The sequence below is a fragment of the Oxyura jamaicensis genome, chromosome 1 (assembly GCF_011077185.1).
Source record: "Oxyura jamaicensis isolate SHBP4307 breed ruddy duck chromosome 1, BPBGC_Ojam_1.0, whole genome shotgun sequence".
NCBI lineage: Eukaryota > Metazoa > Chordata > Aves > Anseriformes > Anatidae > Oxyura > Oxyura jamaicensis.
The window spans coordinates 63111093-63138546 of NC_048893.1; the positions used below are offsets into that span (position 1 = coordinate 63111093).

At 40.0% G+C, this 27454-nt stretch overlaps 1 protein-coding gene and 1 long non-coding RNA gene across 13 annotated transcripts in view; both read left to right on the forward strand.

Annotated features, from left to right (window-relative positions):
* WNK1 (WNK lysine deficient protein kinase 1) overlaps positions 1-27454 on the forward strand; it is a 104729-nt gene that overhangs the window by 70399 nt on the left and 6876 nt on the right. For 4 of the 12 annotated variants that reach the window (XM_035345567.1, XM_035345586.1, XM_035345644.1 and 1 more), the window contains 20 exons: positions 221-292; positions 908-1057; positions 2119-2592; positions 3619-3900; positions 4038-4091; positions 4584-4675; positions 5212-5374; positions 5917-6033; positions 7610-7783; positions 8573-8624; positions 8788-8928; positions 9288-10714; positions 14674-14757; positions 18410-18496; positions 19187-19256; positions 20782-20861; positions 21374-22023; positions 22920-23122; positions 23739-23933; positions 25309-25401. In XM_035345567.1, coding sequence (XP_035201458.1) covers positions 221-292; positions 908-1057; positions 2119-2592; positions 3619-3900; positions 4038-4091; positions 4584-4675; positions 5212-5374; positions 5917-6033; positions 7610-7783; positions 8573-8624; positions 8788-8928; positions 9288-10714; positions 14674-14757; positions 18410-18496; positions 19187-19256; positions 20782-20861; positions 21374-22023; positions 22920-23122; positions 23739-23933; positions 25309-25401 — 4660 coding nt within the window. The remainder of the gene's footprint in view (positions 1-220; positions 293-907; positions 1058-2118; positions 2593-3618; positions 3901-4037; positions 4092-4583; positions 4676-5211; positions 5375-5916; positions 6034-7609; positions 7784-8572; positions 8625-8787; positions 8929-9287; positions 10715-14673; positions 14758-18409; positions 18497-19186; positions 19257-20781; positions 20862-21373; positions 22024-22919; positions 23123-23738; positions 23934-25308; positions 25402-27454) is intronic. The other 8 variants (XM_035345627.1, XM_035345634.1, XM_035345672.1 and 5 more) reach the window with 5 other exon arrangements.
* On the forward strand, positions 23940-24544 carry LOC118177698. The gene is made up of 2 exons (XR_004755896.1): positions 23940-24247; positions 24363-24544. It is a non-coding gene; the product is annotated as an uncharacterized LOC118177698 (long non-coding RNA).

Sequence of the window (27454 nt, forward strand, 5' to 3'; positions counted from 1 at the left end):
CTTTGTTGTCTTGGAAAACTTAAAATGGAGTTTGGTACTTTTCCAGATGGCACCACTTTGTTCTGTTTTTCATAGTGGAATTTGGCCAAATGAACTATTTGTCCAAAAAGAACAGCTAGAAACCTATTACAACCAGATCTTTCCAGGCAGAAATAATTTAACTGCCTGCTACAGAAACCATATGTTTTTTTTTTAAGCCGATTCTTTTTTTCCCCTCCAGACACAAGTGCAAGGCCAGTCAACTTCAAGTAGTGTATCGGTACCTTCTCAGCCTACCCAACACACTCAACAGGTATGATCAGTTTCTAAACCTGGAACTAAAATGCTTTCAGTGTGGGAACTTGATGACTCCTTAAGGAGCAGCTGCCTTTCCCCATCTGCTCTTCAACTCATAGTTTTGGACAAGAGAAGAAGAATCCTCTGGCTATCATACAGTCTTAACATGCTATGAGACTAATTTTGTTGACTTTTTGAAATTTATTTTTAGAATCATGTTAGTGCTTCTTCTCATATGTCTGTCTTCCCCAACTCCTAACTAAGCTTGCAGTGGAGGTGCCATGCAAGGAAGGGCACATCAGGATTTTCAATGGACTGTCTAGACGGACAGACCTCATTCTGATGAGTTCTTCCAAGTTGAAATAGTATCTTCTTAATTGTCTTTTTCCCTTTATAGAATCTGCATTCTTGTTTTCACTGAAACAAAAATCCTGTTGCAAGATTTGGTGCTGATAATGAAATTTTATTAGTAATACTAAGAAATGTTAAAGTTTAATTCACTCAGTATGCTCAGAAAGAACCATTAAGGTCACTTAGCAGGGAATAAAAGCTGGAATTTAAATAGATATAATTTTAAATCTTCCCTTTTTTGGGCGTTAAGACAAGCTTCTGCGTCTCTTCCCTATTACAGAATGCACAGCAGTCGGCCTCTTCTCAGCAACCTGGACAATACCTACCGCAGCAACCATCAGTTTCTACTGGTACCACTCCCCCACAAACTGTCTCTCAAACTCAAACTTCACAGGTTATGCCAATGCCTCAGGCAGCAGCTGGGACACAGGTAAGCAGTATTTTTCTTTCTAGCAGAAGATCTGTCTTCACAGCTGGCAAATTAAATATGCTGCTACTTTCACTTTTATTGTCTTCTCTTAATAGTTCCAAAACATTCATCCAGATAGTAGTGTTCTTGGTATACTACAACTGTTGGTTTGGCTGGAAAATATGTATTGAAAACTTTCTTTCACACATGGCAGTCATGAATAATTTATTTGAGGGAGGGATAGCACTTCCACGCTCAAAGATCTTTAAACTGTCAAAAATATCATGACGCATATTGATGAATGGAGTACTATGAATGCATTTTCAGGAACTTGTCATTTCTCTGCTTCCCATAGAATGTACATCTTCTGCACCATTGTGTGTGTAAAACACATGTTCACATATTTAGGTAGCGAACCATAAGGACTGCCTTCTCCACTCTTGTCATCTCTCTTACTCAGCTCTTCTCCTTTACTCCCTGATCAAGAAGCTTCTGTTACTGAGTATTACTTCATTTTGGCTCATATCTCTATCTTGAACATGTGAGCCTTGATTTTGTTTTTAAAATTATTGTTTTGTTGCTTGTTCATCTAAACTGTCTCTCAAGTTGCATCATTTGCTGGCTTTAATTGACATATCCCCTGCCATTCTCTGGATGCTGGCACAGTGGCTTTTCATTCTCTATTGCTTTAGTCCCCATACCCAAAGCTAAGAGATTTGTTGAAAGATTTGTGCTTTTTTCCTGTAAGAGGACAGGCTTGGCTCTGGGGACAGAGTTGATGGGAATTGGATTCTGTTTATGCACAAGTCAGTGCTTCAGGGTATTCTAATGTTGCTCTTTCACCCTCTGTGGGTGTCTGTTTCAAGAGCTTGTGGAGTTCTTCAGGGGAAGTGTTGCAAAGTGAGGACCTTTTGGAACTCCAGACAACTTCCCAGCCACTCTGCCAACTGTGCTCCCCACCCACTTTAACAGAGTGCTGTAACTTGAATAATTCTTTCTTTGACTAATGCATAAAAATTCTGCTTTCTGCAACCCTGCTTAAAAAACAAAAAAATCTATCTCTATTTTCTTTACCTCCCCAGCTTCCTGTTTCCCAACCAGTGTCGATCATCCAAGGCGAGCCTCAATTACCTGTTGCAGCACCTTCTCTCCCTCAACCATCAGTTGCCCCATCAGTCCCTATTGGCTCTCACTTTCTACCCATGGGACAGCCCTTGCCAACTTCCATGGTTCCCCAGTTCTCGGTCTCTCAGTTGCCCATAGCAGCTCCTCACGTGTCAGTGGCTCAGCCAGGTTTCCAGTCACTGCCCATTTCAATGCCAGGTGGCATGAATCAGCCATTGCTCACGCTGGCAACATCTGCTGCGGGAACTGCTATCCCTGTAGGATCAACTGTTGTCCCTAGCCAGCTTCCCACACTGATGCAGCCTGTGGCTCAGTTGCCCAGCCAGGTTCTCCCGCAGCTCCTACAGCCAGCTGTCCAGTCCGTGGGATTGCCAGTCAGCATTGGACAAGCTGCTGAAGCTTCACTTCCTGCTGGAGATGCTCTTTACCAGGTATTGTTGCAAGCCAGCAGAGCTCTTCCCCATCCCTGCCCTCCGCATTCACCTGCTCTAAGGTGCCAGCTCAGAACTGTGTGCCTTGGCCAACTCACTTCTCATAAGAGAGCCACTGAGCCACAAAGATGAATTCTGTTGTGTGGTCAAGGACATTTTTAAAGAGGAAAAATTGTCCTCTAACACCCTAGTGTTTTGAGTTTTTTTTTGTTTACATTTTGCAATGGAATTTGTCTAAAATGGCAAACATAGTGCAGGACTTTGGACAACAACTGTGTAAAGGAGGATATCCAAGAGATCTGCCAACTTGAATAAAAAAGAGACCCAAAACATTGTGATTTAAATATGGGAGTTGTGTTTTGGAAAGAGAATCTGTGGCAGCATATTCAGCAATGTCAGTATTTCATACCAAGTCTGGGAAGGGGAAGGGAGGTGGGGAGGAGTCGACACTGATTTTCTAGAAATAAGTCAGGAGACATGGATCTTGAATATAAAGTAAGTACCTGATGCTAAGCATGAAGTGCTAGACTGGTCGGCAAGGACTGCTTCAATCCACTTGGTGCATTCATTGTAAAAATGGCAATATGAATAGTGACAAAAATTGGGACTTGGCATATGTTCTTTTAGAACAAAGTTGTACAGAGGTACTGTTAGTCTTGAGAATCAGCAGCAGTTGCATAACATGGTCTAAGCAGTTCAGACTGAAAATTCTTCAAACTCATTTCAGGTCTCAGATTTTAAAATCTTAAGTCACATAGGCAACTGGAGAGAGTTGGGAGATAAAATTGTTTTGACCGAGACTTGAAATTTTGGGTGGGAGTTTGCTTGTTGAAACATGGTCACTTGTAAGCTGAGCTTTGGCTATTTGAGCAGCTGCTCTGCTTCTCTGGAAAAATGGTCTTTGGAAGTACTTGAATAAGTACAGAAAGGAAAGGTAGAAGATGCCCCTGAAACTGATACTTTTTTTTTTTTTTTTCCTAATTCTCTCTGATATTCACTAACTTGACTCCTTCATTTCTATTGCAGGGCTTCCCGTCTCGGCTGCCGCCTCAGTACCCAGGAGACTCAAGTGTTGCACCTTCCTCTGCTGTGGCATCTGCTAGCATTCCTTCTGCTGTACTGTCCCCTCCCTTACCCACAGATGTAATGGCTCAGCCAGGCTATCTTGCCCCTGTTGTGCAGCCGTATGTGGAGCAAAATGTTTTAGTTCCTATGGGCAACCTAGGAGGACAGGTTCAAGTGCCTCAGCCTACAGTGAGTTTAGCCCAACAGGCCTCATCAGCCTCTTCACAGCAGGCAGTTGTGGAGGTAATTATGTTGAATATAATGTAACAGTACATTTAGGGTGTTTCAATAATGGTATAGTGTATGTGTATGGGGAACTAATCCCTTCCATGCTCGTCTTCAGATGGAAATTAATGTTTCGAATAACCTTTTTCTTACAGCAGAATGTCATGCCAATGTGGGGACCTTGTTGCCACTGGCTGTTCTGTTGGGAAGTGAGTGTGCCTCCTACAGGCAAAAACCTGTTAACACTTCACTTCTTGCTAGTACTGTAGAATATTTTGCCATATCAATGAGAAACTGCAACTGATAGCCTTTGAGATCCTCTCGTTATGCCCGTTCCCTGCAGCGTTGATGTTGCTAAGGAGAATTTGAATCATCTTTGAGTTCTGCATTGGCTTGCCTTTTGCACATTCTGTTAGTAAGACTATGGCTGCATGGCAAACTGTAGTGACACGTAGCAGTAGAAAGGATGGCTGATTTTCTGCCCTTTCCCCACTCCTCCCCAGGATGATAATTTGCTTCACGGCAGTTTGCTTTCCAATCTTTTTGTAAATTAGAGCTTTCTAGATGCCAGCTGTTTGAAGTTCTAAAAAGGCAGTGCTTTTAGCGTTATAACTGATTTGGGAGGAAAAATTGAAGACTAATGGGTGACATCAAAAGGATAGGGGTTCTTTGGAGTTCTTGATACAGGTTTCTATCCATAGGGCACTCAAGGAGTCTCACAGACTGCTCCTTCAGAGTCTCTGCCATCAACACAGCCTGCTCAGTCTACTCCTTTGGCTTCTTCTATGGATAGGTAAGCTTTTCACCATATTGAATTTCAACTTCATGTGACAGATTACCCAAGGAAGAAATATCCTTAGGTACCTCTTTTTCACCAGGGAATATTTCTTTTCCAGTAGAGGTGTTCTCTGAGGACAGGAGGAAATAAACTTCCTAGAGGAAAAATAGGTTTATGAGAGTTGACGAAAGGTTTGCTTTACAGCAGACGATGGAGGGAGTAAAGGGGTTCATATGTAATGACTTCTAATCTTTTGCATTGACTATAAGGGATGCTTTTCTGTCCTTTTGGCACTTAAACTGAATTTAAAATTCAAACAGCTTGAAAGCATATTTGGAAGATGTACAGCTCAGCTTACAAGAAATACATAATTAATTACTCTTATAATTACTATTCAAGCAGCTTTATTGGTTGACAGAATTCTTCTCCCCTGCTCTGTGATTAACAGGCAGCCACTGCTATCCTGAGGAGAATATCATCTGGCAGGGTAAACTGTATTGTTGTTGCAGCTATGGAGTGCATGGGTACTAATACAAAGTTGCTTTTTTTAGTGCACATTCTGATGTTGCTTCAGGAATGAGTGATGGCAACGAGAATGTTCCAGCTTCTAGTGGGAGGCACGAAGGGAGAACTACCAAGCGTCATATGCGGAGGTCTGTCCGCAGTCGCTCTCGTCATGAGAAGACTGCTAGGCCAAAACTGAGGATTCTAAATGTGAGTGTTGTTGTGTTTTTTGTTTTTAACTTAAATGACAATTTGGTAGTGTTGATGCCTGCTTTTGAACTTCAAAAGTTGCTTTTCTTCTGAGGAATGTGTGTCTTCCGTGTGCCTGTTTGGTATGTTGCTGCTCCCCCACTGCCACCTCTAAGCACACAAGCTAGCCACTGTATTTCTTTTGCTTCTGGAGTCAGTATTCCAAAAGTCATACTTAAGAGCTTTTGGGAGCATTACAGATGGCAAAATCAGCTTGCTTAGCCACTAGTGATTCCACAGACTATTCCTGAATATTTGCTTTAGTCTTATTAGTAAAGCTAGGCCAGTCACCTGTAAGCTAGAAAGGAACAAGAGAGCATCAGGAGTTCTAGAGAAGTGTGGACAAGATAATCTTGGATGTTTGAGTAATTGGTAGATCCTCAGAAAAATAGTGCAGTAAATTGGGAAGGTGTTCATCTTAAAGCAGTACTTTTGGTTTGTCTCCATGGGCTTTAAAACTCAAGCCTTATATTATCATGCTTTTCATAATTTCTTTACTTTAGGTTTCAAATAAAGGTGATCGGGTAGTGGAATGCCAGCTAGAGACACATAATCGGAAAATGGTTACTTTCAAATTTGATTTGGATGGTGACAACCCTGAGGAAATAGCTTCGATTATGGTAAGATACGTTTCAGAAATGGAAGATTGAATCCAGTCTTAATCACAGTAATAATATAAGCAGTCTTATTTTCTCACTTGCTTCTTTCCATGTAGCGTAGGCTGCTTCCTCTTTTTCCTGTGCTCACTTTATTGGTTTGTAAGTACAGCTAGAGACTGTGGGCACAGAGTGGAATGTGAAATTGACAGTTAATATTGCATGCTTAGTTCATGGGAACATTTTAGTCAGTTTTTTTACCCTGAAATTTCAGTTTTTACTGAGTATATCTGCTTTCATTTCTTCACAGTCTAATTTTTGGAAAAACTGCAGACAACTTTTTGAAAACACCCCTAAGTTAAATAAATTGTTTGCATTGTTACATGATAATAAGTGTCAAGAAATATGCAGGCAATACAGATCTTACATTGTATTATATCTAAATTGATCCTATGGAGGAATAAAATAGTATGCTTGATTAAAGAGCAGACAGTTGATTAGTGCAACAAAATAAGTGAACTGTGTTTCCAAAGCACAGTCACGTCATCAAAAGTACATGACCTAATCTAGAATTTTGTGCTCATCACTTTCTTGTTGAATATTGAGGAAACTTTTGGTTGTAAGACTTTTGAATACTCATTTTAGTCAGGCTGTTAGGCATATGCCGCATACTTCATAGGTATCTGGCAATACGTTACTTAATGTACTGAAGATTTTCTTTAATTAGTAAGTCTTCTGCATTGCAAGGGCTGTTACCAGCACATCATGCTTTTTTCTTGGGTTTCTGAACCAGCATCCCCGAAACCTGCTGAGAGCAGTGCCTCATGCTTTACCTCTAAAGCACTTTCTCTTTCTTGCTCTACAGAGATACTGTGACTGACAGCTTTACTTACGTTTCGTAGAGTAACTGATGCTGTGAGGTTGTTATTGTGCATTATTTCAGGAGACAGAATTTTCTCATGGGTCAGACTAACAAACTAAGAATTCATGCCCTGGCAAAGTGTACTTGTTTAATCTCGTTTACTCCAACATAAACAGCAGTATGGATTTTTGTAAAGTTGTACAGTGTGTTGAAACTTGACAGGTTGAACGTGCTTCCTCTCACCAAGTAGGGAACATAATTGTGTATATGTACTGGAGTCAGACTTTTAGGAGCTAGTGATGTGCAACCTCCATAGAGTAGTTCAGTACAGAATGGAAATAAAGTAGCACAGAATCCATCTTGCAATATAGAATTTTCTTTCCTTTTTTTTTTTTTTTTTTTAATATATTATATCTTTCTTTAAATGTGGCAGTAAAATGAGGTTGCTAATTTTCAATTTCACTGTGCTAAGGAAAGATCGAGGTGACAGGTAGAAAAAGAGATTGAATGTTGTTCCACAGCAAAGAGAAAACCAGGGCAAATATTTCAGTGCTGGAGATAATGAGAAACAATTGTTTCTCTCCAGGGTGTCATCAACTTTATCTTGTGCATAAGAATGGTGAAGGGAGGACAAACAGTAACACCAAAAGTTAAATTATGGTCACTCAATGTTCAATTACATAGTTTTGAAATAATTTCTGATAAATAAAAAATATTGCTCTTTTGCTGTCTTTGCAGGTGCAGAATGAGTTTATTTTAGCAACTGAGAGAGACTCATTTGTAGAACAGGTGCGAGAGATTATTGAGAAAGCAGATGAAATGCTGAGTGAGGATGTAAGTGTGGAGCCAGAAGGTGATCAGGGTTTGGAGAGTATGCGGACAAAAGATGATGGCTTTTTTCCAGGGTCGCAGGTATGTAAAAGATGGATTGCCTTAGCTATTCATGTTTTCAGTTTTGGGTGATATGGTTTTGTGAGTAGAGCTAGTTAGAACTGAAACGTCCTTTCATGGGAAATATTAAAGCTTAAAAATTAAATGAAAAGATAACCAGAGCTTCAGATCAGGATGAAAGCCTAAAATTTATTTAGAAAGATAAATAACTTAAACCATTGTTTTTTTGACATGTTCTAACACTTCTGAAGGTGCTGAATTTCCATATAGACCACTAGGCAGACAATCTTAAATGCTGAGGCTTCTTGGGTTTGAAGTTGTTGTAAGGCAGGACACTAAAATCACCAGCCTTCTGCTGCTCCATAAACATTGAGAGCTTGGAGCCAGGCCCTCTGTGGTCAGTGAGCTAGTAAGAGATTGGATGGGTCAATCAGAAAGCACTGATATTGAAGCTGGTTGTTGGGAATCATAACGGGTGACATTTCCTGAAATTCTGCCTTATTTCCACTTAGAACTACTTTGAAAAATCCATTTATTTATCTATGGAATGTTTAAGGAAATAGGCTGGACTGCCTGTTATAAAAAAGATGCTTAGATCAATTTGTTATGTTGACAGTCACTAAACTAAGAAGTTATAAAAGCGCTGTAGATGACATCTGTCTAGGTAAAATTCTACTGGTCTGGTAATGGTGCTTGGGTCCATGGCACTGCATACTTTACATGCCCACATTTCAGTAAGCTAGCATTTTAAGAACTATCTTGTGGGTTTCTGTTTCAGAATAGAACTTTAAATTTTATCTTACTTTACAGAAATTAGAGTTCAAACAGCCAGATCCTACATCTTCCATGCCACAAAGAATAGGTAAGTCTTTTGTGATTTTTTTTTCAACAGTTACCTTTTTCTGTTTCAGCGGATGGGTGCAGCCAGGTTTTTATTTTGTATGATGGAGTTCACATTCCATATTGCAGGTTATGTATTTTGTTACAACTCTGTATCACTAAATATCCAACTTCTTTCTGTTTAGGGGTTCCTCCTAGCTCCTTTACCCAGGTTGTCCATTCTGCAGGAAGACGGTTTATTGTCAGCCCTGTCCCTGAGAGTCGGTTAAAAGAACAGGGATTTTTCACCTCTGCTGTTCCTGGAGGAAAAGAAGCTCCGGATATGGGTAAGTTATCTAAACTCTTAAAATCTGAAGGCTAAGACACGTTCTTCAAAACTGAATTTAGTTAACTAAACAGATAAGCTCCTAAGCACTTAAAGTACTTGGAAGTAGGGAAATGACTGTGCCGGTAAGGAATAGTTATAATCTGGATGATGATATGCAGGATTCTTGCAGGAAAAAAATGTTGATGGGCTGTCTGCAAGACTCTGAAACCTTAATTCCATGGTTTTAATTTGTTCCTGGATTTATATATATATATATTTTAAATTATGCAGAGAGGTAAACTTCGTCTTAGTCTAGCAATAGGAGATAGTCCACCTAGGAAAATTCATTACAGTGTTGATATTTTTCTATTCTTTCAGTTGCTGCATCTCCGCTACATGGTCCTGGAATGAATCTCTCCCACTCTGCATCATCACTGAGCTTGCAGCAAGCTTTCTCTGAGATGGGGCATGCTCAAATGACAGAAGGACCTAGTACAGCTCCTCCAGTGTTCAACCAAACAATACCACCATTTCCACCTGCGCTTTCTACCATGGCAGGCAGTGGTGCACCTCCAACATCTGTAGCTGCTCCTTCAATATCTGTTCCCTCTAGCACAGGTGTTTCTCTTCCAGGTTCTGTTACTTTGCCTTCAGAAAGTGCAGCTGCTGGAGTTGCGCCAAGTGCAAGTGTGCCAAGCTCTGTTTCCCCGCCTCCAGCCTCACAATCTGGACAGCAGTCCGGTGGTGTGGCTTCCAGTGCGAGTGCCCCTGCTTCTTTCTCCTTAACTGTCACGTCCCAGCCTGCTCAGCCAGCAACTGGAGACATTGCCCCCAGCATCAGCACACCGGCTTCTTTGGCACTGCCAGCTACCCAGGTTGCCGGTGTCACTGGTCTTGGTGTCGTTGCACCAGCTGTGACATCTCAGTCTGCTCCTCAAATTGTAAGTAGTATAGCAGCACCGCAGACATCTGTTGCCCTGTCTCTGGCTCAGAATGTGGCTTTGCAGCTTCCTCAGCTTAGTACTAGTGGCTCTGTCTCCAGTCTGGCAGAAACAACAGTTGTAAGTGCTCCACAATCACTGCCTGAGAGTGGGCAGTCCGTAGATAAATCACAGCTCTGCGGTGCAGCTGGCTTATCTCTTCCAGTCTCTGCACCTTTATCGTCCTCTGTAGCAACAAGCGTATGTGGTTCCGTCACTCAGCCAGTGATACATCCCTTACTCATCCCATCAGCAATTACATCAACACCTGTCCTACCCCAGATTCCAGGTGCAACACCAATGTTGCCCCAGGTTCCCTTACCTGGTGTCTTACCACAGCCAGTCACTAACTTGCCTGCAGTACAGCAAACATTGATACACAGCCAGCCTCAACCGGCTCCGTTACCCAACCAACCTCATGTTCACTGTATGGAGGCTGATGCTGATGCTCAGTCTAAAGCACCTGGTATTGACGATATAAAGACCCTGGAAGAAAAGCTACGGTCTCTCTTCAGTGAACACAGTAATGTGGGAACAGCACATCCATCAGTATCTCTGGAGACATCGCTGATAATGGAAACTACTGTTATTCCTGGGATACCAACCACTGCTGTTGCACCAACTAAACCCCTGACGTCCGTTAGCACTTGTATACCTCCAAGCAGTTTGCCTCTTGGACCAACTGGCTTGCCAGTGCTGACACCAGTTGCCACCCCTGGGCAAGTGATCACGCCGGTCAGCTATATTTCAGCACCGAGCAGCATTGCAACAGCAGTAGTGAAACCAGGCACCTCTCCTTCGAAGCCCCCTCTTAGCAGGGTACCGGTAAGAAATGCAATGTTTGTGTGAATATTCAAGTATTGTAGAAAACAGCCTTTTTGAACAGAATCCCTTTTTTTTACAGCAAAGTATTTATTTAGACAAGTATGTCGTTGGTTATAAGATCAGAAGGACAATTTTATCTTGTATTTGTCCGAAAAGGTGTTTTCTTCTGTTCATGCTGAAACAAATGTCCCATTCTGTATTGTGTCTGAGCTATCAAATGTCACTGTTCATTTCTCTTAATCCTAACCATGAAGAGTAAAGCAGCTGTGTGTTTTTTTGTTTACCTTTTTCCAAATAGAAGTTTGAGATGCTTGCTTTAAATAGGTTTTATTTTATCCATAATCAATAAAATGAGTCAGGTAGTTTTATGTTTCACAAAGTAATTGTGATTGCTTAGTTTTGCTTTTTATCATTAGCCTTTAGCCTGATCCTTGAAAGCAAGGATGAACCTGACTGTTTTTTTTTTTTGGTCCTCTCTCCTTACATAGTGCCTGGATACTCTCTTCCTTCCAAATGTGTGATTTAGAAGAGATTAGAGTATCTGAACACATAAACAGTTGTTTTTTTTTCCTGAATTGTGCTCTTCAAACACTGTTTCATAAGGTGTTGAATTCCATTGTATAGTAACAACTTGAGACGTCACTGAAGTTGTTACTTGGCTCACTAACCAGAAGTGTAGGTATGGGAAATTAGGCTGGCTTTTTTCTTACTAAGTGTTGCCAGTGCATTTCAGTATTTTAAACCACCATCAGCCCTTCCCTTTTCAAACCTTACATGCAAATGGATTGAAGAAACATTCAGGGTTTTAACAAAAGAAAAACCTTAATATGCACTTCTTTTTGTTTCTGTAACATTCTTTCCCACTCACCAACACTTCATTGTCTTTAGCCAACCTTGTTATTAGAACAGAATAGTTCAGTTAGAAGAGACCTACAGAGATCATCGAGTCCAACTGCCTGACCACTTCAGGGCCAACCAAAAGTTAAAGCATATTGTTAAGAGTTACCCAAACGACCTGAAGCTGGTTAATGTTCAAGGCATTCTAATTGAGTTAATGCTCCTACCATCTCCATTTATTAGCGGTCTTTCCCTTGTACTCTTTCTTATTCAGTTTCCTCCCACTTCCTCTGTGATTGTGTATGTAGCAGATGTAGAAAATGCTTCTTCCCTTAGTATTTGAGCCAGTACTTCCTTGGGACTTCAAAATCTAAGTTTATTTATCTCTTATTTTGAACATTGATTTCATAACCAAAACATATTTTTTTTCCTTTCTGTGTTTCTGTGATTCTTTGAGAAGCACATCCAAGTCCTTGGAGGCTTCTTTCCTAGGCTGTAAAGCACTGATGCTGCTGTATTTTTCTGCTAGCGGTAGAATCATTAATATTTCCCCCTTGGGGAATCTTGAATGCTATGTTCAGGGGAGCAAGGCAACAGAAAACAAACTTAAGGCTTCTTGCCTTGCCCTATGATAAATAAATTAAGTTTCTACAGTGAGGTAGGGAGCAGAACTCCTCTCCTCCCTGTACCTTGCCAACCAGACTGATGTTATTACTTTCCCAGCTGTTTTTACAAAGGTGAAGGGACAGATGGAGTATGAATATGGTACCATTCCTGTGTGGAGATGGATAGTTTTCTAAGACGAAACCAGATGTGATCACTGAAAATAATTGGTGAAATAATTTCATCAATTTTATATCGGATGAAGAGGTTACAGCTAATCATAATAGTGTGTTAGTAGGCTAACGTAAAGTTTGTGAGACCTGAGGGAATTTTATAGCTGCTATAGCAATAACCTTTGAGAATTTCACCAGCTTCTCCAAGATTTCTCCTTATTTTATTTGCTACAGTTTTCTAGGAATCCCTTTCTATTTGATTGATTCTGCTATTCTACTCCCAGCTGCATTCATATTCTATTTCCCTACCTTGGGTTTTCTTCCTTGAAGGTTAAGTAAGCCATACTGATGCTACTGAGAGTATAAATCTACAGTTATCCCATGGGTTACATGTTGGCCTCTAAATCCACCTTTAACAAGACCACACTGGAGTAAAGTTAATAGAGAAGTAAGAGATGGAGATGTGAAAGGGAATACTGAATGAATGGAGCTAAGACTCTGGAGACGCATCTGTTTTTTTCCTGAACCCCAGTAGATATTAGAAATGGCATCTTTTCCTCTTACCTAGTAGAGGTCATGTCCATGTAACACTTGCCTTGAATTGTGAATGATTCACCAACTTGGACTCAAAGTTACATTTTAAGCAAAATTGTGTTATTGCCCAGTGGGGCACTTCTTTCCCTTTTAGATTGTTTTCAAATGCAAAGTAGGAAATTTCTGCTATGGAGGCGCAGGAATATTTCTCAAGGAAGTTAGAGAAGAAATCTAGACACAGAGGCATTTATATTGAAATGAAGCTGAGATTTAAAGAAAGATTAAAAAACTGTAAAACCTAGTTACTGGTTCAGGAATAGTTGAGAACAGTTAGAAACCTGCTAATTGCAAACCTGTAATTAAAAATGCTTGGATTTAAATGTAATAAATATTTGGGGTTTCTGATGTCTCTTCTAGGAAAGACTCTTTTCTGAGTCTTTCCCTTCTAAATTACTCAGTGTTTTTTTTCAAAACTTAACTTGAGTTTCACTTTGTGTTGTTTTTACGAAGCTTAATGCTTTAGTTATCTGGGGGGAAAGGGGGTATTTGATTTTGTTTATGGTCAACCTGTTAACCTGCATGGTAAATATGTTTTGACTTGTCTTATGAATGTATTTAAAGTATGTTTTGCCTCTTATTTATAAACAAAGTGATTAATTTACCACAGCTGAACAAGTCACCATGCATCAGAAACAGTAATGCCCATGTGTATGTTCCTAGCACACACACAAGCTGAGGTAATACAACTTGGCTTAGTTCCTACCCCAGCATTTGGGGAAGGGTAGATAATTATGGCAGGTATCTTCACTGGTCAGTTATGTCTGTAATCTGAGCCATTAGTTAAGCTGTGGTAACATGACTGCAGGTGGGAGCTGGTTCTATTTGCTGAGGACCAGAGCAGACTTCGGGCTGATTACACATCCCAGCAGTGTTCGCTGTCTGACCAGCACTGTAACTCATAAGGCTATCCTGTATTTCTGAAACTTCAGAGTCATGGTCAAACCTTCACGGTTACAGCTGAGAATAAGAATTGTAAATTGTGTAATGGATCGCTTAATTCCTAGGACTTCCCACTTCCCTAACAATGGAAATAACTAACTGGAATGTGCTCTCCGACCTTGCTGGGAGGCTTTGATCCCTCATTCTAACCTTTCCAGTCTCTCTAACCCCTTCCATGTAACCTGGATGACTTCCCCTTATTCAGTTGCATGGCCTAGTCATCTTCTGTGGGTGATCAACATCCTCAGGTTCAAAACTAGTAATGGATCAGGAGACTGGTGTAAGAAGCTTTCGAGTATGCTTTCAACAAGTGGAGACATCCTCAAGCATGACAGATTCTGTTCAAGTCATTGCTTGGAACAGTTTGCCAGAAGCACATGGCTTGGTGTTGTTAGTGGGCCACTAAAAAAAGATCTTTTGTGAGGAGGTTGAGTGCATTCCTGTACTCTTCCAAAAAAGTTTCCAAGAGGCTTTATTTATGAAGAAATATTGTCATAGCATTTCTTGCAGACTTGAAAATAAAATTGTCAAGATGCTCTGCTCCTGGGCAGAGCAACTTGCTTAAAGTGGTAATTGTGGGCAGTCAAAGGCAGCCTGAATTAAAACAACAAAACCAGACAACCCTCCCACCCCTGACACACACGCTTCAACTGTCACAAAACTCCCCAAGGATTCTACACTAACTTTCCAGGAAGGAAGTCTCCACAGAAAAAATGTAGAGGCCTCTGTCATATAGCACGACTGACTGTAACGTGGTGTCTGATCCTCCTGTTGTTCCGTGTCTGATGGACTCGCATTTCCTCTTCATCATAGGTGCTACCAATAGGCTCTGAACTTCCAGCTGGCACTCCGTCCAGTGAGCCGCTGCCACCTTTTCCGGGACCTTCACTAACTCAGGTGCTACACGACTCAGCAGATTTTTATCTGCCTCTTTTTCTTTCAAAGAGCATGTTTTGATTAAACTCTCCATTGCATGTTATTAATGTCTGTTTTTCTGTTCTTTTGACTGAATAACCCCTTTTGTGTAAATGGAGCAGTGGCCAACTGCTTCAGCACTGGAGATACAGCTTGCCCTTTGGGATGCTGTACCCAGTGTCTGAAGTACAGAAACAGTGCATCAGGCTTGGAGTTATTTAGTGTTTTAACCTGAACCTTAGAGGTGTTTTTAAAATGTAACACAGGTGAGTGCGTGCATAAACTTGAACTTCTTTTCCTCTTACAATGAAAAGATGCTTCCCTAAAGAGCTATATGCTGTAATTAAAAGTTAATGAAAAAAACAAAATTACTGTCTTTGAGAAATCCTGGTTTTATTTATTTACTTATTTATTTATTGCAGTTATTACTAGGCTCTTACTTCAGTAGGTTTTCAGATTTGTAAAAGGTCTGTGAAGCTCCAGACCATAAACAAGAGCTGAAATGTAACAGTGGCTTAACCTTGTTTTCTGTTTTTCTGTCCTTTTGTGCAAGTTAGCTTTGGTGTTTTGTATGTGAATTGGACAGGTGGTCAACTCAAGATCAAAAAGATAAAAAGTCTTCACTTTTCTTTAAAAAAGAAAAAAAAAGACATGAAAAAATGTATTAATATTGTTTTATGGATCTTCTAAATGCTGTGCAAGGAAATGTCACATGGGAAGGCTACACTTCAATATGCAAAAGAAAAGCTGAAAAAATAACCAGACAAAACCCATGAGATCAAGAGATAACAATATGCTACTTCTGAAAGAAAGGAGACTGAATAAACAGCTTTTTACAGAACTATATTCAACTTGAGAATTAAGATCCCAATTTTTAATTCAATTTTTATTCAATCAGTATTTGATTCAAGTGTGTACCTAGTGGAGCCTGCTTAAGGCTCAAAGTAATTTTGTTGTAAATCTAGCGCTACCTATGTATGTATACTTTTTATGGTATTTACCTCTTCCATCTGTGGCTTTGATTCCCAGAGAATAGTCCTTGAATATGTGTCCAAAAGCTACACTTGAACTAACATTTCATAGAAATGAATTATTTTTAAGTCTTAACTATAATTTTAATTAAAAAAATATTTTTAAAATTTGTATTTCTAATTAAATAACTACAGTATGAAAACTTGTACAGTACTTATGAGCATCATAGCCTGATTTCTTTTATCTTCTTGACCACTGAATTTTAGTGCAGACTGTGAGCTAACCTTGATAAAGTCTTGCTCCCTGACACTCTAGTAACAATCTCCCTCTCATCTCCTGAAATAGAGCTCTTGAATTCAAGTTTCACCTATATAAGTGAATTTAAAATGAACCGTAAAGGTCATTTTAGTTCTTTTCAAGCTGTTCCTTTGTTGGGATTTACAATAGTCTGTGAGAATCTCTCTATCTGAAAGGATTTAAATTGATTGTCATACAGGAATAGTTTAAGAAAATTGTAAATAATTTAAACTGTTAAAGCAACTTTGGTTAATGTGCTATCATGACTCATTCTCTAACTAAAACTGTAAAAACAGAATTTATGTATTAGGATTTTGATCTTCAAAGATATCTTTTGAATTGAATTTTAATTTCTGTCTTTCAAATGTGAGAAATATGGTATTCCCTGGTTCCAAGGGCATGAATAGAGTTGAGCAGCAGGGCATTAGCTGCTTTTGTATGTTTTTTGTTGGCTATGACATTAATTGTCCCTCTGTTTTCCATATTTTTTTTTCCTCCACTGCTGTCTGTGCAGCAGCTGTCTTTATTCAATAGTTTCTTCAGTTCTCCCAATAAATGCTATTATTTTGTGAACCCAGGAATCTCTCATACAAGCTTGTATAGAGTATGTCCTAGAGTTTAGAATGGAAACAGTCTAGAAGGCCTATATTACAAAATGCTGAAAGTTGGCATCTCACCCTATCTTTTCCTGCTCTATCACCTTCCCAGTCCTCCTGATGGAGCAAATGCAAATCAATGAGAGAACTACATCCAGTCTTAATCAATGAGTCCTTGCTAATGGCTTTCATGTCCACAGACGTGAAACCTTTGTTGTTGTTGTTGTCTTTTTTTTTGTCCTTTTTTTCCTCTCCAAAATGTGTTTCACTGTTTTGAAAGCAAGGAGGATCAGTCCACTGCTTGGAGAGTGTTATGCAGTGTAAGAAGGCAAATACTTGTTCTCTGTATGTAAGAAAACTATGAAAGAGAATGCATTGCTTTTGAAGCCTGTCACTGAAAGGAGACTACTACTGTATTTTATGTACTTCTTACTAGCAAGCATAATGTGAGTAATTAGGCATGGGTATCTTCTGCCTCCAACTGAGCAAGAAGCTGGTTGTCGTATGTAGAGCTATGAGATGATAGTGTTAGCAAGCAACTTTTTTTTTCCCTCCTCTATCTGGAGGAAGAAGCTTTTTATGTGCCTTTCAGCGAGTTCTTTTTAAAGTACAATTTTGCCGAAGAGGAGATGCCAATTTGGTGATAATTCTTAGGTGTTCTTAAAAGTAATGGTCGCAAATGAATCTGAAAGCAGTTGGTTCAAATAAGTCACATTAAGTTCACAGTCCTTTTTTTGGTCATCGCTTGGAACTGGGTATCTTAGTAATCATTTTGCCCAAACTCAAAGCAGTTGTAGCCACTTCAGTGACTCAGCCACAGGATTAATGCAAAGGCTTCCTCAGGTTTGTCATAGGTCTTTCTGGTAGTATCTATGGTAAGAAAGGTACAAATAGAGATCTCTTGCTGGTCCTTTGCAAACAGTTTACCTAATTTCACCTCTCATTTGAACTCTAAAGCCTGTCTAGGAGTGTGAGACAAAATTGGAGAAGACTTACTAGATCAAATCTAGTTGACTGTTAAGAGCATTTGCTGCTGTCACACAGTACTGTCTGGAAAATTACTGACTTGTCTTGGAATAGACAGGCTTGCCTTCCTTACTCATTCTGTCAATAGCTCATTACACTTTTTTTTCCTTAGTACCAGATTCCTAATTTGCAGTTCCAATGTGTGTCATCCCAAGACCAGTTTAGGACAGTTCGTTCCTCAATCTTAAATACCTGTTCTTTTTATTCCTTACTAAGGAATAAATTCCTTAGTAAGGAATAAAAAGAGGCTTTTAAAGCTTCATTTTGCTACTATTATTTCATAGAGAAGTCTTTATTTCCTGATTGTTCTGATATCTCAACTGTTCTTTTGTTTATCTCAAGCAAATCTCTTCCTGTAAGCACGAGTGAAGAGAACTATACAGTATTTCAGACAAAATGTCATTTTTCCAGTATTATTAAATTATCCCACTTATCTGCTAAGTATTTTGATTAAAGCATCTTTACAAAATTCTTAAGGGAGGAATGCAAACAGCTATCTTAAGGAAAAACAGAAATTCCTGTTAACACTTCTTTTACTATTTTTACCAAATGTATTGCTTAAATTGTTCCCAGTGTTACTGTGCTGTACGTGTGAAATGTGAGCATACAGGAAGAGAACATGATAGAATACAGAAGCTGTGCTGATTACTTTAAATTTTAATATTAAATTTGGCTGTTTTCTGAAATGTGACATGTTTTTCTCTTGAGTTGGGACACCTATTTACTTTTTCCTCTCTCATCAGTCCCAGCAGCCACTGGAAGATCTGGATGCTAAGCTGAGAAGAACCCTTAGTCCAGAGACAGTTCCAGTGACATCTGCTCCTGCCTGTGTACGTTTGCAATGGTAGCAGTTAATAGTCTTGAGTAACGCCAGTGTTTTCTCAAGTTCATGCACTTAGATCACTGCCTTTAATATCATTATACTAGTCCATAAACTTTTAAAAATAAAAATGAAGGGTCATCTTTCAGCTTGCAAGACTGAGTCAAACAAAACAGGGAAAATCTGTACGTTACGATAGCTACTGTATTTCTTGAGGCTGGTTTTGGTATTAGTTCTTAACACCTTTTGGCAAAGTCATTAATATCACTGAACTAGAAGGGAAAGTGACTACGGGATAAGGGGAAAAAGGGTGTTAAACAAGCAGTATGTGCTACGTCAGTCTAAATTTGGGAGGGCTGTTAAACGTGTGGATCTAAATGCTGACGACTATAGTAGAAGTTTGATACAAAATAATGATAGTGATTAACATGATCTCCAAGTGGCTACTTATGCATTACTTCTGCAGAGTAAAAAGGGAGGTACTGCTGACAGCCGTGGGTTCTAAGGCATGCAAAATCTGTTGCTGGTGTTGTTAGCTTTGGAGATTAAAAGATCTTGCATTAGTCCTATCATGGGTCATTCTTTTTAGCCCTCATGGAATTGAAAGATTCAGTAATATGCAGTATGGTGGATTTATTGAGGGTTCAATCAAACTTCGATTCTCATAAGTTTATTTTTATTTTCTGCCTTGAACTTGTAGTCTGTGCCCTCAGTGGCATCTACAACGGTTACCGGGCTGGTGTCCACAGCAACACAGTCTCTGAAAGAAGGTAAGACAGCCTTTGTTATTTCAGGTGGTTTCTTAGCACAAAGATACAATACAAAATTGAACAGACGAGCAATTTGAAAGGATATAGTCATCATAAGATGACAATTCATTAAGAATTGTATTAGTTTTTAGTAACTAAACTGAAATTTTCCACTGTAGATCAAGAGAGGGGAATGATGCATGCATATTATAATGAATTATTTAGTATTTGAAGCTGACCAAAATAATAAATTAAGACTTGCAAAGAACGTCCAGTATGCTTCTAAGGTACAGCTTCAGTATTTGAAAGAACTGCTTTCTGTCTCGTTATATTCTTTGCAGTAACAGTAAGAACTTTTGTGTTATCATGCTGTTCTGAATGTAGGATATCTCCTCCTAATCACTGTTTCATTTCTATTTAGTTAGAGAAATTGGTGTTAACCAGAAATTAAAGAAACACAGTAACAAAAAAGATTATTCTGGCTGCCTTAGAATAACTGAAGGATGAATAGATGATCAACAATTGAATACTGAATGATCAATGACTTTCAAATCTAAATGACTTTTATTGTTGAGGGTGGAATTAGGGCGTAGAATCAAACAACCCAAACTTCAAAAGTAGCCTGAGGCTTTCCAATCAGTATTCTCCTACTCATCCCGATTAAAAAAAAATCTTCAGTTTTTAAAAAAAGAAACCACTAACATGATACTAACATTATTTCTGATTAATTTAGTAAATAATATTCAAATTATTTGCTAAAGTGTCATTGAACGTGCCTCACGTTCCTCACGTGCCTCACGTGCCTCACGTTCAATGACAAACCTTTGAAGGCTAATAAAAACAATAGTAAATAGTCCCATTATAGTATGCTGGTAGGTAACGATACCATAGGAGTCGTTCTACTGCTAGAAAATTAGTGGGTTTTTGCCTAGTGAAGTTTAGATGGTAAAAGTAAACGAACTGGGAAGTTGATGAATAAACACAGCAAGCTGTCCAATAGAATTAGTTTAAATATAGAATGCTATTTCTCAGCTTCTTTGTAACCTTATACTGCCAGCACAAACAACAATATAATTAGGAGCCAACGTATAAGGATCCAGCTCTGCAGACTTCAGACTACTTTTAGTAAATGTTGCTTATAGCATTTCTTTAACGTACCATTTTTCTGTTAAGAAATTGTCTCCTGTATTTGAAATGTAGGTAGTCACTGTGGGTACTGAACTAAAATTAAGTTAGTTCTTATCTAAATTTCAGTTGTTCTTGAGTCTTTGACTACTTCACATCCTTTTTAGAAGTCAGTATGCTTTTTTACTACAATCAAAAAGTGCACTTTTGGCAAGTGTACTGCACAGGGAAACTTCATAGAAAAATATTTAATATCAACATGTAATTTTAAAATTCTATATGGCAAAGCTGAGAAAAGAGATCAGGTTCCATGAATCCAAAAGCATGACATAAATACTCAGCTGATAGTTGAGTTTGAAATGTTGGAGTGTGAATAACTTGTTGCTAATTTTCTTCTCAATCCCATTTTCCTTTTTCTTAGCTTCAGCATCGTGTGGTGGAGAGAGCAGTGGTATGGCTACTGCAGCAGGAGCTGGTGTTCTTAAGATGGGACGATTTCAGGTGGGAGATGTTAAACTGATGTGGTTGTTGATATGGAATCCTCCTCACTGAGCAGTTACTGCCTAGTGCCAGCTCAGTGTGCCTCTTGGAAGGCTTTCCTATTGGGAGAAAATACCCATATTGAGCTTGTGATTGAAGGGTTTTGTGCAGACGCTGTTCTCATTCACGGCAGAGATTGCACTGGATTGTACAAGATCTAGTTTGTGAATCCAGCATTTCATCGTGTCAGGGATTAATTGCGTATCCATTGGCCTTGGTCTTTATGTGAAGGAAGTCTTGATAGTGATGCAAGTCCCCTCTGAATCTGCTTGGGTTTTCTGGGAGTTAATCATCCAGCCTATCTAGAACTGCTATTTTGTGTGGCAATGTGTTACTTGGAGGGAAGAAGCTTGCTTTGTGGTGTTCCAGGGAACTAGTTATTTCCCCCATATGATTTTTAGTATTTAAGGTAAATAAGAGCATCATGTTGAGAAAGAACTAAGAAGATCTGTTTGATTGCCTTTCTATTCTAGGTATCTGTGGCAGTAGATGATGTGCTAAAAGAGAGTGACAAATCTGAAACTAAGCCAGTGCAATTTGAAACCACCTCCTCTGATTCTTCACCTCTTTCTGGCAGTAGTCCAGAGAGTACACTGGTAAAGCAGGTTGGCAGTCGGAAAAGTGAGGCTGTCACTGACTCTTCTGTAGATGGTATTCCTCAGCCAGTTCCTGTGCTGCAGTTGCCAGTAGATGTTGGTCAGCCTACGAAGGTTGGACGCTTTCAGGTAACAACAACAACAGATCAAGTGGGGCGCTTTTCAGTGTCAAAGACTCAGGATGAAGTCACCTGTGCAGAGAAAGAGCCAGTGACTCTTCCTCTCTCCATGGACTTGGAACAAGTTGCTTCTTTGGCTGCAGCTCCTAAGAAGGAGTTAGAGTCAAGGCAGTCCCCGCATTTGAATGGTCCATCCTCTGAGCTGGAGGCTGCCTTCTTGAGTGGAATGGCTAAGGATGTGGATGACGGCTCAGGGAGCCCAGACTCTCTCCAGCCCATGGGGTCAAAGATCAGCCTCCCTGTTCAGAGCCTTAGCAACTCGTTCAATTCTTCCTACATGAGCAGTGACAACGAGTCGGATATTGAAGATGAAGACTTGAAATTGGAACTCCGTCGATTACGGGAGAAGTAAGGCTTCCTTTTGTCTTGTGTGTATGAAATGTGTAGCAGATGCATAACATGAATTTCTTTTCATTTCCTCTGGACTCTACTTTTCACAAAGACAAAAGACTTGTTTAAAGCACTAGACCTTTGCTAAGTGTCAGGTCCCATTGTTGGTGTTTAGATGGGAAGGAAAATCTTTTAGTGGGAATGATTCCAAACAATGGGTATACACACTTGCTATGCTTAATATTACAACCTGTAATCTTGTTGCATGTGTTTGTGTATATATAGATTGATTGCCACACTGCATAAAGCTGTGCAGATGTATGGAAGTTTTTGCATAGGCCTGAAATTCAGTAGTTAAAAGATACATTGGTGTCATTTGAAAATGACACACAACTCAGCATTTCTAGTACGCATTTCTGGTATTTGTTCTCCTTTTCCTGGAGAATCCCTGTTGACTTAGAAAAAAACCCTCCGAAGTCAAGGAATATGACCTCCTAATGTATATTGAAAGCTGGCTTCTTAGTACAGCTGGCAACTGTTCTGATCTGAAAAAAATGGTGCAATACAAGTGTATGGCCTCCAAGACCGCGTGTCTCATAAAATGAGTAATCTAACATTTATGATGTATGCTTTGATCTTCTATGTTAGCTGTATGTTCTTGTTTGTATATGTTCTGGGTTTATGATACAGCATTGGGAACTTTGTATTGGAATTCTAATCAGTGTTAGAGCACAATGGAAAAAGACAAACCTGCCATATGCATTTAGTGGTTATTTTTGGAAGGGATTTATTTCCTCTGTTTTTGAATGTTAATGGGAACAAGATGGTCAAACTTGACTGGAGGGGAGGGATTGTATGTACACGCACGCGTATATACATTTTTTTTTAAAGCCATACTCTTTGTAACTTGTTAGGCACCTTAAAGAGATCCAGGAGCTGCAGAGTCGCCAGAAGCAGGAGATTGAATCACTGTATACAAAATTAGGAAAGGTCCCGCCTGCAGTAATTATTCCCCCAGCTGCACCTCTTTCAGGAAGGAGGAGACGACCCACTAAAGGAAAAGGCAGCAAGTCCAGCCGTAGCAGTTCCCAGGGAAATAAGAGCCCTCAACTATCAGGTAAGGCTTTCTCCATCTTTTTTCTTGATAACATAATACTGACAAGGTGCCATCTGTCACTTTCAGACGAAAGTGATTCTTCCACCCCCTTCCCTTTCTCCTGTCTCTCCTTCCCCCCCCCCCCCGTTCCTCTACTTTCTGGACTATGAAGTCTTTTAAATTCTTTTGCTAGTTGATAGTCTTGCTTGTGGCTTTTGCAATCTACTGAAACATATAGGAAGTATATTAAGTAGTTATGTAAGAGCAGTCATAAAATTGAGATTTTTTTTTGATATTAATGATATGACTGGCTAAGAGGAGTTAACATTGAGTTCTCCTAAGACCAAAGTACATAAAAGTATTCTAGTCTTACTACTTTCTTATGAACTTCTGTAGTCCTTCCTCTGTGCCTCTCTCTCTCTGGGAATGTCATGCTTGTCCAGAGGGGGATATCCTTCCCCCTGCAACCTGTCCCTGCATTTCTTCCTGCATTACTAACAAAATAGCTCACTCATACTTTCCTCTTTTTTTTTTTTTTTTTTTTTTTTCATTTCCCTTGGAAACTATAACAAAAGCTTAGAAAATAACTTGGCGAAACTGAAATATTCAATGTGTTTTGCCTTCGTTCTTCCTATAGGCAATCTGTCAGCTCAGAGTGCACCATCAGTCTTACCCCCACAGCAAACTCTTCATCCTCCTGGTAGTGTGCCAGAGACTGGACAGAACCATTTGTTACAGCCCCTCAAACCTTCACCTTCTAGCGAAAATCTCTACTCTGCCTTTACCAGTGATGGTGCCCTTTCGGTACCAAGCCTTTCTGCGCCAGGCCAAGGTAAGACTTTAAATGGACTTAGTGTCAAGTCTTGCACCTTTGCTGCTGGTGAGAGAATGGTCAGCTTGATGACAGTTAGTATTTAATACATATTGTGAAACAGACAGGGAATTTAACCCCATGCATGGACACTGATAACGACTTTTTTTTGCAACTAGATTTCTAGCTTCTCACATAAGTAAGGCATGCTGAGATTGTTGAGGTAGTGAATGTATAGCATATGGCCCCATCTGCCCTAATGAAAACACTAAGAAGGACACAAAAGGATGCAGCGTGATGGCAGCAAGCAACATTCTTCTGACCTGGGGGAAAAGGTCAGGAGAATATTGACCTGGAAGGATGGAAGGATGAGGAGACTGGATGAAGGAGACTGGATGAGGAGACTGGAAGAAAGATGAAGGGTGGAAGGATGAGGAGACTGGAAGAAAGATGAAGGGTGGAAGGATGAGGAGACAGATGAGAAGGGGTGGGGGTGAGGTGTGTGCAAATGTGAAGGGAGACTGAGGAAAGGGCAGAACAGCTTTGGTATTAAGAGATAATTGAAATGGTAGGAAACTTCAGAAGACTTAGTCCTTTTAGATTTAACTACTTTGTCTGTATTTGTTAATGATGCTTTTAGCAATAAAAGGAAAAAAAAAAGGCTCATATTCTGCACTGTGGGTTCAAGATATGCTGGGTAAGAGTGTAGGAGTGTGGAATCGTGTAGGAATAATAAATTGTAAATTTAACTCAAGCTGAGAATTGCTTATAATTAGTTAGTATGTTATGAAATAATTTCTCACTCAGCTCTGACTTATTTGGGAAGTGTTTTTTTTCCTTGCCACTCATTAAGGGGATTCTTTTAGTTCTGTGAACTCAGTTGCTCCCATTTTTTCTGCTTTATTATCTCATTGAAAAGCTTTACCATAGACTGATTGAATGCATCAGATCAAATGACTTTTTGTTGAAATTGGAGAAGTACAAATGGAAAACAGAAATGGACTTTTGGGAAGAATTTTCTCTAGGGATTTTTTAATGAACTGTTTCAAGTATTTTGGAGCTACTTTCATCTCCCTACATCTAGAGTTGTACAGTATCTTTTACAGTTAGATACATTTGCTGGCATTTGGCTTTCCTATTGATTGAAACCCTATTGTTGGGTTAAATACTGGAGATTAACCCAGCAAACTTGGCCTAATGTCCACAGCTGTTGAAGGCAAGTCTCTTCCCTCTGTATGTTGTCTGTGTACTCTTTGGTCCACTCTTTAGAGGCTTATTCTTGTGTGCCATGTTAATGCATTTCACCCTTCCAACCTCAAGTTGCTAACATCTTGTAGTGGTGTTCTGTCTCTTCTCCTCTCCTTCCTCTGTTCTTCCCGTTTTTGTTTTCTCACAGGCTGTGCGAAGTTTAACTGTGCATCTGAGAGAGTGACGTTCAAGCCTGGTGGCAGGAGGACCCGATTTCTGAGTACGCCCTGCTTGGCTCTTTGTGTGTAACACCTTTACTCCTTCCTTGTCTGTTTTTTTGTTTTGTCTTTTTGTTTTCTTCTGCTGCCTGGATCTGTTTCATGCAGCCCATTCTCATCTGCCACCTTGTATTCCCTCCCATTCCATGGCACAGCTGAGCTGCTCTTAGCGCACCTTTAAGAAGTTTGGGTTCTCACATCAGGTGTTCTCTTGTTAAACCCATAATAACAAACACTGATTTCTCCAAGCTTTTGGTGGAAACTTTTCTGGGCAGTTCAGTGAGATAACAGAAATGAGGGTTAGCGTGCAAGATGTGGGTGCCTGGGCCTTTTATTCTGGCCTGCTTAGTAATTATGTTTCAGCATGTATTAGCTGACATAGGACTTGGAGGGGAAGTACTCTTTCTAGTGGGACAGAGGAAGGTTTGTTTTCCAAATTATTCCTTTGTTGGGCACTATTCTAAGTGATAGCAGGAGGGCTGTGTTGTCTTCCTCCAGTAGTATGCTTACTGTGCAAGTTGGGTGTTTTTGCATGCTGTCAGCACTAGTGCTGATTACAGTGCAGAGCATTGATGCCACCTGTAGGCAGTTAGCAGTGACTTCTTGTGTTCATTAGCAGATGGATAGCTAAAGATTGAAGTGTTGAGGGTTTTAAAAATATTTGTAGGATATTTCCAGACACACTCAGATGAGCCCCAGATTTAGAAGTTCTTCCTGTGAATTGGAGACAGACTTAAATATGACACAAATAGCAGTAAAGGTGGGGAAATAGCCACCATCAGACATCCTGTCAGCCCTCACAAGTTATCTTGCAGCTTTGTTCAAAATCCTTTCACTTGTGCTTACGTTAGGCCAGATTAAAACGAGAGCCTCAAACTTCTGATGTGATTTTCTGAAGTAATGCCATGCTTGAGCTGAGGCTGCTGATGTGATGCTTTTGATGGGGACTGCTGTGACATCTCCCATGCTGCTTCTGCAGACCGGACCTTTTGAATGCTCTGACATTTATTTCCCACCCTCTGGAATGACTTGATGTGAGAAAGCTTTAAGTACTGTACAGAGATCTTCAGTTGCTGCACTGCATGACGGTACCACGCACCTGCAGCATCTGTCTCGCTGCAGTTGGCAGCCAGGGAAACCGTGTGCAGGAATTAGACCTGGCCTTCTGCAGAGACAGCTGCAATGCAGCCAACTCAGTCCTCTGAGACAGGAGTGAGTCGGAGGGGAGAATTTTTCCTGGCTGCCAAGTTTTGCAATTATTCCTCTAGCCCACTTCATTGGATTTTAGGTACGTTACTGTGCAGATGTGCAACTAACATCTGCAATCCAAAGACTTAAGGCTCCTTTCTTAGAAGGAGTGAAATGCTTACCAAAGCTAGCTTTTTAAAATTCTCTTTTCTGGCCTGTTCTTTTTGGCATAGGGAGCATAAAGAATGACTGTTCTGCTTCTGGACTTGACAGTGAACTGACTATATTAGAGTGTCATATACCTGCAAGGCCTTGGCTTGCTGCAAATTGCACATCATCTGGCTATAAGAGTACTTTGGCATGTATCTCCCTTGCTTGTGGGACTGGTACTAAGGGGAATGGGTTCCTTTTGAAAAGCATTTTGTAGCTGTCCTGTAAAAGCAGGTAATACTTGTAAAGGCATGGCACAGCTTGGCCTGGCTCCCGGTTATTACAAGTTGCTTGCTTCCCAGAGTCTTGTCCTTGAAATGCTATTGCAGACTGTTGTGGAGAGTGACAACTGGAAAAGATGCTGGGTTAAAATCAGCAGTGTTGAGGAAACAGTGCGGTAATTGATGCTTTTAACTGTGCAGCTGGAGAAACAGAGTGGTACAGCTTGGCAGAGAAAGTCTGAACTGTTCCACGGAGCTGGGAAGACTTGGGAAAATAGGGTGACAAACGATGAAAGCACTTGGCCTATCAAATTCCTCTCGTTTTGTGACACGGTCGATCTTGAGAGCTGTGAAATTCTTTCTACGTCCTGAAAAAAAATGGAAGATGAACTTGTTTTTCCTTTTGTGATAACAATAATGCTTCCTGCCATTCTTCACTATTTTGGGAATTCTGAAG